The sequence below is a fragment of the Poecilia latipinna genome, unplaced genomic scaffold (assembly GCF_001443285.1).
Source record: "Poecilia latipinna isolate Pla-1442-1.1 unplaced genomic scaffold, P_latipinna-1.0 Scaffold12, whole genome shotgun sequence".
Classification (NCBI taxonomy): Eukaryota; Metazoa; Chordata; class Actinopteri; order Cyprinodontiformes; family Poeciliidae; genus Poecilia; species Poecilia latipinna.
Genome location: NW_015112628.1, coordinates 842383 through 860114, shown reverse-complemented (window position 1 = coordinate 860114; position 17732 = coordinate 842383). Strand labels below are relative to the sequence as shown.

The 17732-nt window shown below is 38.2% G+C and overlaps 1 protein-coding gene across 3 annotated transcripts in view; it reads left to right on the top strand.

The window, feature by feature from the left end:
* The window catches only part of LOC106946583 (cAMP-specific 3',5'-cyclic phosphodiesterase 4B-like), a 63022-nt gene that overhangs the window by 10383 nt on the left and 34907 nt on the right, over positions 1-17732 (top strand). The window contains exons 2-3 of one of the 3 annotated variants that reach the window (XM_015031012.1): positions 5323-5434; positions 11504-11751. In XM_015031012.1, the coding sequence (XP_014886498.1) occupies positions 5393-5434; positions 11504-11751 (290 nt within the window). In that variant the 5' untranslated portion in view covers positions 5323-5392. Of the gene's footprint in view, positions 1-5322; positions 5435-11503; positions 11752-17411; positions 17639-17732 lie in introns of those variants that run through there. The other 2 variants (XM_015031017.1, XM_015031023.1) reach the window with 2 other exon arrangements.

Here is a 17732-nt window from a genome sequence, read left to right as displayed (position 1 = left end):
GTAATGTTGCTATGAAAACATTAACACATTAGCACTGGAACTAGTTGTATGGAAAAGACCCTCTGTTAATAGTTCTCATTGGTTTTCTATCAAGAATTTAAACATCACTGTTTGGGATTCTTACTTTCCTAAGGTTGAATCCTAAACAGTATGACTACAGGGAGGGTGAAGAATATCGTCTTGACTGGAGCTTGAAACGTTTAATTGTATGTTTTGGGTAAGTTCTCGATAAGTGGTCTCTTTGAGGTTCAGAGAACTCCCCTGGTTACCCATTTTAAAACTCTAACCTGGCTACACAGCCTTACTTTATTGAGTAATTTGCCCATATATACAGTCAGCAATATAAGTGAGAAGGATGGTATGGGTGGTAAAATGGAAATCAAAGGTTGCTAAGGAATAATTACATAATTCTTTCTATTAAAAAAACACTTTTTAGCTACATTTATTTACTTTTTGAACTTTGAATAAACCTTCTACTTTGTGTGCAAGACAGGAAGGCATACTCTTCTCCAAGAAGGCCATTACTGTAATGAACACAATGTGGCCACTCTCCACAACTGAGAAATAATTTTAGATGTTAAGCAAGACCAAGGTGACCAAGCTTTTTATGTAAGAAAATTACCTGGAAAAAGAATACATTTCTGAACTGACAGTAATTATAGTTTGTGACATTTTAATATATAAAATTGTCACCTTCCAAAAATAATGACCTGTCCTTTTTTGCCAAAAGTGATATTTTTTTTTTTTTTACCAAAACCATTTATAGGAAAAAATGACTTAGGCCATTTTTTTAGGAAGGGGACATCATATAAACTTTAAACAAAGGTGTTCATTTCAATTTTCAGGGTTTGTTTGGAAAATGATCAAGTATTCACTTCCTCTTTCTGTGTTTGGACTTTCACTCTCAGCTAATGTTGACTGCAGTTTTAATACAATGTCACATCCAAGCCCTCCGCCCAATCCTCATTACGGTTTGAATGGCTTAGATCAATATTATGGTAGTTTACATCATAATAGAAGCTAAGAAATTACTTTCTCAGACTAACAGTTCCTGTGGTTAGGTCTTCAGCTCCCACACCCACTTAGTCAAATTGCTGTCCTCTAAATTTGGTTAGGGTTTGAGTAAGATTATTCAGGATGCTGTATATTATGGTATATTTTGTGGCAATGCTGTTTCAAACATTAGAAATGTATTTATCTGGAAATTTGTTTTTGATGCTATGCTGTCATGCTAAGCAAACTCTGTTTACTGTACAGTATGTTAATTTCCTTCTTATTTCAAAAATCCTCCTCCATCTCAATGTAAACAGTAATAACATTCCTTGTCAGTTTAAAAATATTTTATATGAAATATATGAGTCTTTTTCCCCCCATCATTCATACTTTAAAACTGAATTCAGATCCACCACATGTAACCTGCAGATACACCTACTTATTTTTCAGAGAGAGGGGTTTATGGTTTATTGAATCCAGAAGTTGACCTGAGAGTTGGATTGCAATGAAATGAAAACAAACAGCTATTGCTTGTTTGATGTAAAACATACTTTTGACATGTCATGTGGTATGGAATTATTGAACAAGCAAGTTGAATTTAAAGATTGAACAATTCCTCCGAACGTCTTCCACCTGATGTGGCTCAGCTGTTCATGTTATTAACCATCAGCAGTTTCAGATCCTAAATAAAGCCAAATACCTGTATGATTTTTCTTTTGCCATCTTAGCTGTTATGCTAGCCAGCTAGAGATGGCTAGCTGTCTACGTCAGCCTGGAGGAAGCAGCTGTAACATTACACACAGCTGTGTGTTTTGGAGGCCGAGAGCAAAATTCTTTAGCTTCCAGCAGATAAATGATCTTTTGCAATTAAACAGCTTCATTTGCAGTCGCAGCAAAAGTCCTACCCCTACATGAACCACAAGGCAGGGCCAGCCAGGCAGGGCTGATGTTGGTGAAACTCAGCTGGGGTCAATACAGACATGGAAAACATTGATACCTTTCTGTCACATTGATTAGTCACTCATGCCTGCCTTGTGGTCATTTTCCGCCGACTCTGGTTGTTCTGTTATTAATGAGGGTACAGTCACTGCCTCCAGAGATGGCTGACCAGTGACAGAAGATTGACTTCAGGCAACACAGACCAGGCTGCTTAAGATGCAGCTCTCTTATCACTGAGGTAGTGTGATTGTTATCGTGAGAAAATGTCATGTCTTATGAAAATGGTTCATTTCTATCTTCTATTTTTTTTTCCATCCATGGTTATAGTTATTTTTGTTAGTTTTCTATTAGAGGGTCATGGCAACCTCAATGATGGCAATTTAAAATTGGCTTTGTCTGAATCAGCACCGACTGCATTTCATTCTTTGGGGTGCATGAATATCCGTTTCAAACTGTATGGGTTTGTCATTTGAAGGCTTCCTGCTGTTGTAGAGCTTTTCATTCTTAATTTTATGTCTCTTTGATTCTAAATATTGCATATTACCGTTAAAAAAAAGCTTATGAAAAACTTTTTCTCCCTCATCTTTTCCACATTTTTTCTCTCTACCTTAGTTTTTTTTTACAGAGCTCTCACTTAGAAATCTTTCTTCTGAAAGCTGAACCCCCTGCTTGCTTGCTTCATTTCAGATTGCTCTCATTAGCTCCACTTTAGACTTCCCTGCCATTTCAGATCTTGCAGATAGATATTCATATCAGATTGAAAGATTCCCGCTGCACCGAGGGGTGATGCCTTTTAATTCTTACAAACTCACTCCAACACTTCCAGATAGTAGATCTTAAATACTCTGTAAACACTCTACTTTAATTACAGTGGAATAGACAAAAGTTAGGGATGATAACCCAAATGAGCCTTACTTTAATGAGCGCACCCAAAGCAGGGCACTGCTGATGTGTGTGTGTGGTCTCAGCTACCTTACATTATGTGAAGGAAACATCTATTACAGTTTTGTAACGGTTTGACCTGGAGATATAGATTCAGCTTATTCTGATCACTTTGTAAGATACAAGAAGGGTGCTGGGAAAAGTAGCTGTGCCACACAATTGGAAGATTTTGGGATCTATTCCAGCATCCTTCCTACCACATGTTAGGGCACTTAGTCCCAGGTTGCCAGCAGATCTGTGTGTCAGTCTATGAATGTTTGTGGGTTTGTTTATTATTACGGGCTGTAGTACGAATCGGTTTTTGTTGGTTAGTTCATGTATTCAGTCCATTAACCCAGTGTTTTTCAACCTTTTTTGAGCCAAGGTACACTGTTTTAATTGAAAAAATCTCGAGGCAAACCACCAACCAAAAATGTAAACAAAGAAATCTGTAGTCGCCTATATTACATATATAGTGATTCTTATCAAAGTGTCTTGAATAGGAATCAAACACAAAAATGTATTTTTATCACATTTTACATTTCTTATTTCAAATTGCACGTAACATGTCCACTTCAAAAATACACCTGAACAGCCACAACACTGTGGTGTGAAATTGTAGTTGTAGAAAACTTCAAAGTGTTTTACAAACTAATCCACAAGCATTATTTAAGCTGGAATACAGAAAACAATTCTTATTCTGAAAGAAGCAATAATATTTGGGAAACATTTCACTGTTACGATATGAAGATTTGCATGTACAAAATGTCAATATCTGTATATTTTACCCACCTAGTGTGAAACCTGTGCATGTTGGGATGAAAACTGATTTCCTGGCAGAAATTGAAGAAAGACAAAGCTCTTCCTCAACAGCTCTCAGTCTCTCTCTGGTTTCAGTTTTTATAGTAAACAGGCTTGAGAAGCTCACTTCTCACAGACATGTTGTGGGAAATGGACCCATGTTCTTTCCAACTACTGCTGAGCTTCACTGTCTTTTCCATCACTGTCGTCACAGTCTTGCTAGATACGATGCTCTCACCGCTACCTGTAACATTCATGCATCACTAATTCTCTTGTTTTAATGTAAAATGCTCTGTACCTACTGCCATCTAGTGGTAAGAAAATTACATGATTACGCCGCTAGCCACTTCTAACCACGGTTTCGTTCACACCGAGCTGAAGTGCAGCGGCTCTATTTCCCTCCTGTAGTGGCAGCTCGACAGCCCTCAACTTAAAAGCTGCATCATATGAGTTTGAAAACATTTCTCCGTTGTGCCTGCTGCTAGCATGTGGTTGTTCTAAATGAAAATTAACGCGTTCTTCTTTGATTTACAATTTTGACTTCTAATTATTCACTTCCTGTTAGAGAGCCCCCTGGTGGTTGAAGAAAAATACACAGAAAAGCCGCACCGGGCTACAATGGTTCAAAGTTTAGGAAAAAAGTAGCAGCTTATAGTCCGGAAAATACGGTACCATAGGTGAAATTGAATAATTTCCACGGCACACTAGTGTGCCGCAGAACAGTGGTTGAAAAACACTGCATTAACCTAAATAAGATGTTTGAGAAAGTGGTCAAACTATTATTTAAAGCTGCAGTATGTAATTTTTAACACATTTAAAAAAAAGTCGTATGTCATTGCAGCATGGTAAAAGACAGATAATCTGAAAAAATCGAGTTCCTCTTCTTCTCCCAGTGCTACGTAGAAACAACCAGTCAGAACCAGGAGGAGGGTCTTGGCGCTGTCAATCATGCTTATGTACAGACTGCTCATCCCTTCTCCCTCAGTGACCTTCATTGATAACCTCTAGATCTATTGGCAGCACTTTCACCTTTTTTGGAAGAGGTGGACGCAATATTAATAAACATGGGATAAAGCTTCTCACTGCAGACCTTTTTCATTTTATCAACAAGGACAACAACGTGATCATCGCTTTAGAAGAACAGGCTCAAGGATGTCTGAGTAGGATGGAACCCTCCGCGTATCAGGAGCAAACTATTCCAAAACAAACAAGCTGATGAAACATCGACTGCAGACAGAGCAACTGGTTCCCCTCCTCATCCCCAGAACCAAATGAGGAGAAGCAGCATTCAGCTTCTATGCACCACAAATCTTTAACAAAACTATAAAACAGCTGAAACACTGACTTCCTTTAAATCTCGACTAAGAACCCACCTGTTTAGAGATGTATTTGAAACATAGTCAATTACAAATTTAACGATGGCACTTGACTTAATGTCATGTTTTGATTGTTGATTCCATGTTGCATGACTTTGTGTTTTTTGTTTATGATGTAAAGCACTTTGAAATGCCTTGCTACTAAAATGTGCTATACAAATAAAATTTGATTGATTGATATGAATTGTGCTTTATAAATAAACTTGGCCTTGCCTTATAACATTAAATATCCAGATACACACAGATTTTGTAACCTTGTGTGTGCCTTCCCTTCTCTGTCTCCCGTTTGCAGGACTGCTGAAGCTTTTCAAAGCTGGACAGAGAAGAGGTGCCAAAGTGAGTCTAATTAAGAGTCTCTCAAGATGAAGAAAAGCAGAAGTGCTCATGGAGTTGTACCTGGCGAGGTAAGTGTCAAATTTTCCAACCGTTCATCTCTTTTTCTGTCCTTGTATTCGTTAGATTTGTGTATTTTTTTCTCATTTCAATTTCTGCCTTTCACCTTTCACCCACTGATGGACACACTTTCTGAAAATGCTACACACCCCTACCCACCCGCTTTGCTCCTGAGCAAGAAGACACAATGTGGTGTAGCAGAAAAACACAGTGGCAGTGCGGCACAACATGTCCAGAAGGTGGTTTGTGACTCATTAACAGATGACTGTACTATTCACAACAGACCGTTATTCAGCAGGACACACTGCAGAGAGGGACACAAGAGGGTGTGTGTGTGTGTACATTCATATTTTAGGATGGAGTGTTATATTTGTGTATAAGCAACTGCACAGTATTCATACTTCTAAATGAGCCAGAGCATGATAAGAGTAAAGACATGCTCTGCAGAAAACATTCAGAGCATAGACTGATTGGAAGTATGGATAAAAGGAAAAAAGGACAAAAAATGTGACAGAGAGGGCCATCTGTTTCTCCTCTACACCACTGGTGTTTATTGCTGGGCAGAAAAGCCAGATCGTTTACTTTGACATCCTCCAAATGGAGCTCAGAGGACAGGCCAGACCCTGATGATGAAAGTGTCCCTGCTGCGACTGGCCTCCCTCTGGTCCTCTGGCCACTCATACCACAGCATATATTAATCAATATTTAACAAACAGAGCACAAGAAATTCTTGTTTTTTTTGTTTTTGTTTTTGTTTTGTTTTGTTTTTTACACCTAAAAGAAATGTGAAGAAATTAAAGATATTAAAATAAGGTTGAACTGCAGTTATCCTAATTATCCGCAAGTGATTGATAATAGGATCCTGGAACAGATGGTGACATTAATGTAAAGATCCAATGGGCTCTGCTAACCTTGCATAGCAAGGTTAGGTTAGACTAAAGGACATGCATCTGCACTGCCTTATGGGCAGTATTATGTGTATTCCAGGCACATAGTGCCATTTTATAGCACAATTAAGTAACTATATTAACTTCAGTTGTTACAAAAATGCTATATGTATGACTTAAAGGAAAATTTGCTTTCAAATTGGCCTCTATCTCTTTAGAAACTCCTGCTCTTCCTGAAACTCTGTCTTCAGAAAGTCGTCACAATGTTTTTTCTTCCATCAACCCTTTCACAACATTTTCATCAGAGTTTCACTGAGAAGTAGCTCCTATAATGAGCTCAGCAGTTGTGCAGTTCCAACAGATGTTTGCTAATTGTTGCTGGCTAGTCTGAAGGAGCTGAGTGAGGAAGTCGCGGGGGGAGGCTGCTCTGTGTGGCAGTGTGGAAACTGCAGTTCAGAGGAGGAGCTGAGCCTCAAAGGCAGAGCTAGGTCCACCCAGGCGTTTTGCATAGCTGAATGGTTGCCATGGAGACTAAAGGATTTCTCAGATATCTATGAAAAATCAAGACAACATTCTAGGTATGCTTTTGATGAGGGAATAACATTATATCATTTCGTAAAGCTCAAAAAAAGTTTAATTTGGATAATACTGCCTCTTTAAAAATAGGCATTTAATAAACTTTTAAAGCCAAAGAACGATAGTGACAGATCGGGTTATGATGCGTGCACTTTTAAAAATCTGTGGCAAACCTTCACACCAGAAACAATTTGTTATGAACTTGTTATGAATTCATTACGTGATCCACCCATCTATAAGCAAGTAAATAGTGAATTAGCAACTGTAGTTCTGATGCATAGAATAACCACAGGAGTCTTTAATTCATGTATAATTAGGGGTGGAAACCAGGTCTCAGATGATGATGAAAATATTTCTCATCACTGCAGCGTTTTCCTCAAGAAGAGCTATTTATTTATTCATTTACAGTTAACTTGATGAACAAGCACTAACATGGCTGTGCACTTCGTCAGTTAATGGCGTTGTTGCACCTCCTTGAGTTGAGTGCATCATTAAACCTTGGTGTATAATTTCATTCAAATGTAAATCAGCAGGCTTTATTACTTGAGTTATTTACACAAACAAAATTCTTGAGTTTTCATCTTCCACCTTTCATTGAGATTGTACTTCTTGAATCTTTAAACCGTGAGTTCAATAATCACCGGAGAGTTCAGTCACCGCGCAGAGCGGGCCTGTTAGATGCTGTCGCACACCTACCTCATTTATGAAAGCTGCTTTCAAAAAGCTTTCCTGGAAGTGCCCCAGAGAACAGCAGACTTTTTTTTTTCTGTACCAAGAAACTCTTTCTATTATCACAGAATATAGCTGTTCCAACTTCCTGCAAGGTTCATTGTTTTCCCACAGCCTTTTATTACACATACTGCAGACTTAAGCTTTTTACTGCAACATAACTGCTGCACAATCTCATATGTTATACAGAACTGTTCACTGGGAGTAAAGCAGCTGATATTACAATGCAAATTGGACCGAGTAGAGATCATAGAGCATTAGAATCTCATGTCTTGAAATCTGATATTGGTATTAAATAGCTAAAATTATTTAGTAGTGAAACATCAAAAGCCCTGGATTATTGACAAGGGATGGCTACCTTTAATATTCATTTGACAAGAGCCTGGGATCAGTGGTTAGAGTAGTCGTGTCCTGCCAGGCTGCATCTTCAGTGATGCTCTGCTGCAGGCACAATATATCTGGGATAGACGGAGGCAATAAATCAGACAAATTGCTTTCCCTGGAAAGAGCAAGAGAGTCAACAGAGCTGTCCTTATTGCCAATCAGCCCTGAAAAACTATCAGAGTTTATGTTTATTTTATCAGAGACCTTTGCTCTTATTGTCAGGTCTCTGTTTTGCATTTAACAGTCTTATTGATTTTTGGCTTTGTGCATCCCTGCATTCAGTGGTAGTGACTTTTGTTTAGAAGGAGCTTTCAATCTTCAATTGAAATTTTTCTTAAAACAAAGGAACCTTTGGGTACCACGGTAATTCAGGCTAACAAAACGTAAAAAACGACATGTTAAAACCATTCTAGCTTAAAAAATGTACTGACTGAGTCACCTATGTGAACACCAAGGACGATGTTAAGGTTACAAGAATGCGGTGGGACGTGCTTTTAGTTGTATTTTGGAAAAAACTAAGAATACCTGTGTGTTTTTTTTTGTGTGTGTGTGTGTAGGTGTGTGTGTGTGTGTGTGTGTGTGTGTGCGTGTGTGTGTGTGTGTGTGTGTGTGTGTGTGTGTGTTTACAACGCTTTCACAAATTACAAACCATGTTTTTGATATTCAGTGACTGGTGTAGAATATACCACTCCACAACTGAATGTTTTTTTTATGTTTCTCCAATTTTAATAAATCACCAGAAGAGCATTGAAAATGGTACTTTTTGTGTTTTCAGAGACAAATTAGAGGTTTCACTAACTGATCTACACAACCTTCCCTCATTGTTGAATTAAACCACATAACCTGGCTCCAGGCAATTTAGATTTTCAACAAATTGATCAAATGGAATTTAAACTCGTACAAACACTGAAAGAGGCCTTTTGGTTTAGCGCTAATGGGAAGCTAGGTAGCAAGTGCTAACTTTACCACCGTAAGTGGGAAAGCTTAACTGTACAATATATTAGTACACAACATACAAGTCTTTCATACTTTGTCTTTCTCTGTCCCCGTTTTGTCTAAAAGTCAGTAGACATCATTTTTTAAAGCAAATACTGTCAACCAGCCAAATTAGAAGTTTGTATTAGACGCCTCTGCCAAACAGGACAACAAGTAGGGCCCTATGATCGATGAGGAAAATGTGGATTGAATTGTGGAACAGAACAAAACAAAATAGAATCTACAACAAAATGTGGAATTTCTCAGAATTTGTTTTTATCGGCTACCAGCATAAGGCGCACACTAGTTACTGTCATTACCTGGTGGCGGGGCTCGACTCAGCTCAGCTCTCCTATCCACACAGACAGAAAAAAAACAGTCAGCAATGGCAAGGAAAAACTCACTGAACACCAATGTCCTCCCAAAACATTTTTAAAAAACTAAGCTTAGCACAAGATTCAAGGCTACAGATGGGGAGAAAACTCTGCGCATTCTTGCCACATAGTTTGACTGGAGGTGCAGGAATACGGGACAAAGCATGAGTGCTAAACACAAAAACACTCAGAGTGCAAGTTAGGAAATAAGAATAAACAAAGTCTACTATCCTGCTACTTTTAGGTTCACTCCTTCACCAACACCCTTAGGCTTGGACTTGGTAACCCCGTTCGACGTCAATGTTTCTTCCTTCATCACTGAAAAAAAATCAGATACGGAATATTGTGGTTGGGATATGAACACATTTTCCTTGAAGTGGAGCAGGACATTAAAGCAGACCTGCAGAAACACCTTTTTATCTTTTCTAAATATCTGTCTCTGTCATGTAGAACAGATACTTCAGCATCAGCCATTGGACAGTGACTAAAATATAAAACAGTAATGTTCACCATGGTAATGATGAGATTTATTCTGTTAATTTACCTCACTTTAAGCTACTCAGTTTTCGGGCATTCACCTGGCATTGATTTATAAACTTTAATATAACATCTGACTGGAACTGATTTGAAAAATCCCCAATCCTAAATGACCAAAGGTAATAAGAAGAAGTAAAGACTTGCAACATCCATGAAATGAAATATTTGTAAGTTCTGAGACCTGGCCAGACTGTAGCTCTCATCTTTTTATTCTCACTTTCTGTCAGATTCAGTCTCTTGCCCACTCATCCTCTTTGTCCACTTGCTTTCACCCCACACACACTGACAACAGACAATTTGTTGCCTGCCTCGTCCACGAGGAATTCCTCCCCCGCCCCCTTCCCGCTTTGTCGTCATGAAGCTTCCACACCTCCCTCCCTCATTTGAAAACTTTTGGCGTGTTTCATTTCCTCTTGCATGTGGTGAACATAAAGTGGAAGGAAATGAGCTGTGCCAGCCCACTCCTGTTTCCCCCAGTGCTTTGGCTTGTTTACAGCCCCGCTGTTCCAGCCCGGCCCTTTGGGCTTCTTGCTTAAATGCTCACATTAAGGGCACGATTTATATCCGGGGCAGCTTCATAAACATGTCAATTGCCAGTTCAGGGGTCAAGTGGATCAAATGAGTCGTTTTTCTTCTCCGAGCTGAAAAGTGATAAAAGATAAGTTTTGCTGCTGCTGTGAACAGGGCAGGCAGATTGTCTGGTTACTGACTAAATTCTCTTCTTTGAGTCTCTGAAAAGATTTTATTTGTTGTGTTAAACATTTGTCCATTCTTCCCCAAAACTTTCTGTGATGCTTACCTTTTGTGTTTAGTTTTCTTATTTCAGTCTGTCTAAGAAGTTGCGATGTAGTAATCGCAACTATTAATGCAAATTCACTCATTGTTCACAAATTGTTCACGGACTTGCAATGTTCACCAGTTATTGTAACTTTTCTGCAAATTTGACTTGAACATTTTCTGTATTTTCTTTATTTCTGACCAATCACCGCAAAACTCGTCTGAATCTTGACCAATTTCCTTAGAACCCATTCTAATTTAACTTCTTGTTTTACGTCGCCTCTTGAAAGCCATATCTGACTCTACAATATCTACAATAACTCTTTTAAGAATTTTCAATTATTATGATCTATGATGTTTAATTTCTCTGTGGGCTCTACAAAGTATTTTTGAATACTTGCAAGTACTTGGAAATGTTATTTGCACTTTAAATATTTGTCTCTGTTTCAAGAAGGTTATGGGCAACAATTGAAATATTTTTGTAAGGTCATGTTATGGCAAAAATAAAGCTTAAAAAATATTCAGAACTTTTACCACAACTTTTTGAAAAGAGTACCACAAAATTAGTAATTTTAGGCTGCAACAATCGCAAAAGCACATCGCAACATCATGGACTACCTGTTATTTATTATCTTAACATTCACTATTATTATTGTTATATCAGATCCTATCAGTGTTGTAATTCACTTGTCCTACATGTACAAAAGCGATACTTATATTTTTCTAGGACATACTCCATTTTAACTTCCTTTTAATAATGTTAATCCTAATATCTACTGAGTTTTTCTCAATGTTGAACAAAAAGTAAAAGCTATAAAAAAAAAATCTTTTGCTTCTTTAGGAGAATACAGATCCTCCTGCGGGACAATACTCTACCGGCAGCACTCTTAGCGTGGAGGTGTGCAAAGTGCACCGCCGCTTTTCTGGTAACCTACAGCTGCCTCCGTTGTCCTGGCGACAGGCAGAAAAGGAGAGGGACCGGGGCAGGCCGCTGACGCCAGAAGAAGATCCCATGACCCGAACAAGACCCACAAGTTTGCCCATCGCCTCCCTACCGCGCATCGACATCACGCAGGCCGACCCTGACAGGTGAGACACCTTAATGACTAATTGTGTGAACAAACATATCACGTGTGATTTTAATTGTTTCTTATTTAATGGAGTCAATGCAATTACAAAATTGTGTTTTTTCAACATGTATTTTGACACAGTTTTGTGAATGGAAACACAGCTTGAGATTCCTCCTATTTTATTATCCCTATTATTTCTATAAAATAATCCTGTTGGCATCTTGTATAAAAAGAGGCCATCGTTTTCACAGTGCTTTCTCCCTTTTTCAAAACCATAGAGAAGTGGCGCATCTCATTTTGTTAAATGCAGAAGTTGGTCACACAACTCTGCGGTTCTCCTCTTCTGCTACTGCGAAAAGGATTTGGTACGACTGGTTCAGATCAGTCTAACACGCCCCCTAGAGGTAGCTTCTGTAGGGAGGCCATTAGGACAAAAACTTTAACTTTCCTCCTCTTCTGCTCAGATATTTGTCACAAATTGTTTGTAAATTTAAAATTCATGATTCTGTTTCCTTATTCTTGTCTTAGGACTTTAAAAAAAATCAGCAATAAACATAATCTTGATTTATAGTGAAAGATCACAGGGTTTTGCAACATTTTTATTAAAAAAAATAAATAGCACCCAGCAGTGCAAAGAAATGATAAATGTCTGTCTTTAATGCACACTAGTGGAAGATGTTATTCAATGCAGAAAATTGATGTGAAATAGTTTTTTTTAATTATTGCTGAAATGCACTTAAGCAGATGGATCCTTTGTTCTTCGAATTGCTACTTTAAACTTCACAGTGAAGATTTCTCTTCAAAGTCACCCAGTGACCCTTTCATTTGCTGCTTTCATCTTTCTGCTGCTCACATTCAATGTCCCACATCAAATGGTTAATTTATCTGCAACTGATCTGCACTGTGGGTGCAACTTGGTGTCTTTCTTTCAAATAGGTTTCTGAACTATTACAACTTTTCCTAAAGACATCAGACTTTTTGACATTTTCTTACTGTTAGTATGTTAAATGATTTTTTGATTTAAATTGGATTTTGATTGCCGAGGTAATGATCTAGTATGAAATTGTCTCTCAAATTGTCCATTCTAACTGAATCACTTACTTACAAACTTATTTACAAACTCCAAATTTCCTGAAGACTAATTTGATCAGTAAAATTCCAACTTCTGAGAGATTTTTTATTTTTATTTTTTTAACTGAGTTGGATTTCAGAGAAAAACTATACTTAATAAAACTGTCTTTTGACTTGGACTTGAACAATCTTTATTTCAGGCTATCAAGGATGAAGTCACTCGGCAAGTAGGTCAGAGATAGCAGCTCTGACAGAGATGTGAATATTCCCAGTGAAAGGGTGCATTTGATTTATTACCCAGGGACATCTGTGGGCTGTGAGGTGTTAATGATTCATAAAAAAGCTGTTCATGTTGGCTGTGACTTCATCGTATTTCTCTCAAGCTTGAACTCTGCATTAAATTCATTTAATGCATGTCATATATGACAGCAGTTTAGAACAGCCTTGTCACATTTTGAATGAAATATTTACAGCTCTATATAGCGATGAAACAGACTTTGAATGTTGCTAAATTAAAAAAAAAATCATAATTTTCTGAAGGCTTGGTCCACAAACCGAAAGCAAACAGTGGTATTTAGTACCTACTCATGTTTGTTGCTTCAGTTATAAGGTGAAGTTTGTAAAACCTTGTGTAACCCTTTCTTAATTAGTACATAAACCAGGAAAGATAATCTGCACAACTCATGTCAAACTGTTAAAAACTTGTTAAAAAAAAAGGAATCTAAGACCGATTCACACCTGACAGCAACATGAGTCATGAGTGATCTGTTCGTCTCCCTGAAGCGCCAAATACTCAGTCATCGATGAGTTAATGAGATGCACCCATTTAATTTATTAACCCAAATAACAACAACCAATCGTATTGCAGCAACTCAAAGCATTTAGAGATCTAGATGTGATCCCTAAATGATTTATTGAAGCTCATAGAAAAGTAATTTAAGGGGGTTTAGCATGGTTGTCGGTGCCCTATCAACAGAGGAGAAATTATGTTACTAATGCAAATTACAGTTCATTAACATTTAGTCCTGTACATCAGCATTGTAGGTTTGATATATCCTCTAGCCATGTTGTATAATAACTTACCGGTAATCATTTTCAAATTCTTGAATATTGCTTATTTTATTCAATAAAAAAAAACCAAATAATACAACTTGGACGATTTAGGTCTTTGAGTTTTATATAAAGTACAATTTTTGCAAAGCGCTCATCCTTTAAAAAAGAAAAAAAAAATCTTTTGGGCCACACCCCAAAAGTTGTGGATCTGAGCGACTGCCCTGTGCAAGTCTAGGTTTCAGCAGCAGAATATTAATATTATTGATATCAAGGGTGCCTTAAAACCTCTAATACCAAGTATTTTTTGTCCAGTTTCTAATACAAACATCTCAGTACACCTGACTAAAACGTCTAACTCAGAAGTAACTCTTCAGCAAGTTGTAGGAGCTTGTTTTAAGTAAATAATTCCTTAGAATTGATGAAAACTTTCTAATTCTACTGGCAGATAATTTCATTTACAACGAGGGAAAAATGACTTATTAGTGAAATAATCTGACAGTGGAACTATTACTTTTTCATCAATACTTAGGAATTATTGACTTAAAGCAACCTGCTATGTCTTTCTGAAGAGTCACTTGTAAGTTAGTTGTGCCTCAACTCAAGAGGCAAACTAATTAGCAACATTTCAGCCAAGAAAATTGGCAATGGCCAAAATCCAAATTGGCAGGTCAAGCTTTTGCTGGTCATCAGCAGTCGGCCAAAACACTGCAATCGCTGCACCCCTAGTAAAAGCCCTTTATGCATTGTGTTATCTTTTCTGCATAGTAAGTAGACATTTGACGTTTGACTGTTGTTAATCTAGATCAGAAACCCACAGTTCCTCAGAGCTCTCGCTTCAGAAGCAGGTGATGAACAAACTTCTTTGATGTCACTTTGAAATACGTTTGCAAAAGTTGACGCATGATGATGATGATGATGATGATGATGATGATGATTTGTTCTAGTACATTCTGACCTAGAATGATCCCTGACAGAAACCTCAGCCCTCCTCTGTGCCTGGTTAGAGCACACACTGTGGGACCTGAAGTAGCTGCACTAGTGGCTCTGGGTGACGCAGATCACTAATAGACGTTTCAGTCACATCACCCAGAAACAGCTGCCTGCATATCATAACTCAGATCTATGTATGAGCTTTAGATCTATTATGGGAGTTAAACCACTACCATTTTAACAACGGAAACCTTCTTTTACAGCTGCTCTCTTAATATATTGAAACATTCTTGTGATGAACTCTGCTGTTTGAACATGGTTTAAAAGATGTTGCACTTATTTTAATTTTTGGCGTGCAGATGAAGACCCAGGTGCTTTTTCATCCTCCCTAAACTTTTCCAGCAAAATTGAATTGCTCAAAAATGTAAATATAGTTCTATCGAATGGCTTATCTTTGTTATCTTTGCTTTATGGCAGCTACAGCTGAGCCTCGGGGCTCCACAAACATTGTTTCTGTCCAGTCAGATGTGGAAAATGTTCCACAGAGCTTCTGTTTGGCTTATCTGAGTTAACTCTGTGCCCACACGAACGCTCTTGGGAGGTGAAAGTGATTTTCTTTCACCACAACACAAATCTAAATAAACATCAGCAAATAAATTAACACATGTTTAAAAAAACAAGTGTACAATTTTTTTTATTTTTTTTATGCTCACACACACAGGCAAAACAATTTTCTCCACATGGAGGAAATTGTTTTGCCTTCATGTACCAGGGCAGCTTTGCTCTACAAAAGACATCTGGAGATGGTTTGCTGATTGCTTGGCTGACTTTATTAAATTAGGGTTGCATCTTCCATCACTGTAGACAGAGTGCATTAATAAAATATGAGCCTGTGTCTGTATGACCTTCAAAGTTTTGCATTTTGTGTGTGTGTGTACAGTAGGAGCGTGTGCTAGTTTCACTTCGTTTTCCATTGTGTTTTAGTTCATTTTCTTGTTTTTGTAGGGAATAACCTAAGGTGTGTGGGTGTGTGTGTGTGTGTGTGTGTGTGTGTGTGTGTGTGTGTGTGTGTGTGTGTGTGTGGTCTGTAGGGACATTGAAGAACAAATCGTTCAGTTTATGTTGCATCTCCTGATAGCGAAGCAGCAACCCTTGGCTTCCAGTGTCAATGGCGGTTTTGATCAAGTCAGATTTATTTGTGTAGCACATTTCAGCAACAAGGCTGTTCAAAGTGTTGCACAGCAAAAAATAAAAAAATAAAAAAAATAACGTAACACAGTAACTAATTGAGAAACGAGCAGTTACATTACATTTAGTCAAAATCATCAAACACACATCAAATATATCATTCTTGTCCCAGAAATTACGAATGAAATGCAACTCTATGCAGGTGGGGTTTTAGTCCTGATTTAAGGGAACTCTGTGTTTTGGCATCTTTGCACTTTTCTGGAAGTTTTTTCTAGATTAGCGGTGCATAGTAACTGAATGCTGCTTCTCCTTTTAGCTCAGAGATGAGGCACAAATCCATGTTAAGCAAACATGGAAGGATGCTTGGAACAGTAAACACGAACTTCTTCAACATAACCTGAGTCAGGTAGAGAGGCCATTAGTCTAGGAGTTGGATTCAAATGTGATGACCTGGGGACACATTTAAAAGTTGCCCAGAAGAGTTGGAGGTTGACACCTCTGCTTCCATTCTCTGTAACTTGTCTCATTCTTCCTTTCACTTTCACTTTCCTGGCTCTGATAGGTTGTTTTTGGTCCTGAGCTGTGCATTTCTTCAGACGGCAGTGGTAGCTTGGGGGTAGGTGGAGGAAATTGATCTTTTCACAGATTACCTGTCTTGTACAACATAGTGACAGTTTTAACAAATATGTGTAAAAAAACAAAACAAAAAAACAAACATATTTTGTACAAAAGTAACATACTGGAGCTTTAATGTGCTGTTTAGCAGATACCTGGTATTGATCTTCACTGCATGTATTTCTGGTGGCTGGCTTGTCTTTTCTGTTTTCTTGTCAGGATGTTTACAATATATCGGTCTGGTTCTGCTTAGTTTTTCACATCAGTGAGATGAACCAGCTTTCAGGCTTTCTAAGACACTTTTTGGGATGAGGGCTCTGGACATGCAGTGTATAAACAATGGCAACTTGTCAAATTAAAACTGTGCTGTGGCTTATGTCACGACCAGAATCCTGAGTTGTTTGGTAGGACTATAGGAAAGTGAAAATTAAACTTTTGGTGACTAGGCTGGATTATAATGTAGCAAACATAGCAGATAGCAATTTCTCATATGAAACCATTGTTTCTTACTCTAATTAAGCTAAATTGAGTCCATACCTGCTTATCTTTGCAGGGTAACTTTCTCCACGGGCCATTGGGTGAGATGCACACTAGTGATTATTTCTAAAATAAATCATATTCTATATATTGAGCCTACTTTAAACCATTATTCCCCTCCAAACCTCCATGGTTTTAAAACCTCAAATGAAAGTCAGTAGAGACGGTGAACAGGCTGACTAATCTGCAGCTGGGTTTTAATACAGAGTAGTAAGGGACAGTCGGTCAGATAAACAGAGCGACTCCCTTTCCACTCCCAGTGTTCCAGCTCAGCTCAGCCTGCGAGCGTCTGCCAAGCCGATGTTATCCTGGTGCGTCGCTCGTTACTGGACAGAAAAGGGAAAAAGGAGTCTGAGTCCGTCAGCAGACACAGAATCGCTGAGTTCTGTCGCTGGATGAAAAGGGAAGAAGTGGAGCTGAAGGAAAATGTGGCGGAGATCCCCCAGGTGCAGAGCTCGGTACTTTGACTTCAGTGAGGAGGTTGTCAGCAGAGCACAACTTGTTGCTCCCAGGTGACCTTTAAACTACCTTCCCTGTACGAAGCCTATTGTTTTTGTTCTGTTTTTTTTTTTTGTTGTGTTTTTTCAACTGACCAATCGGTATGGA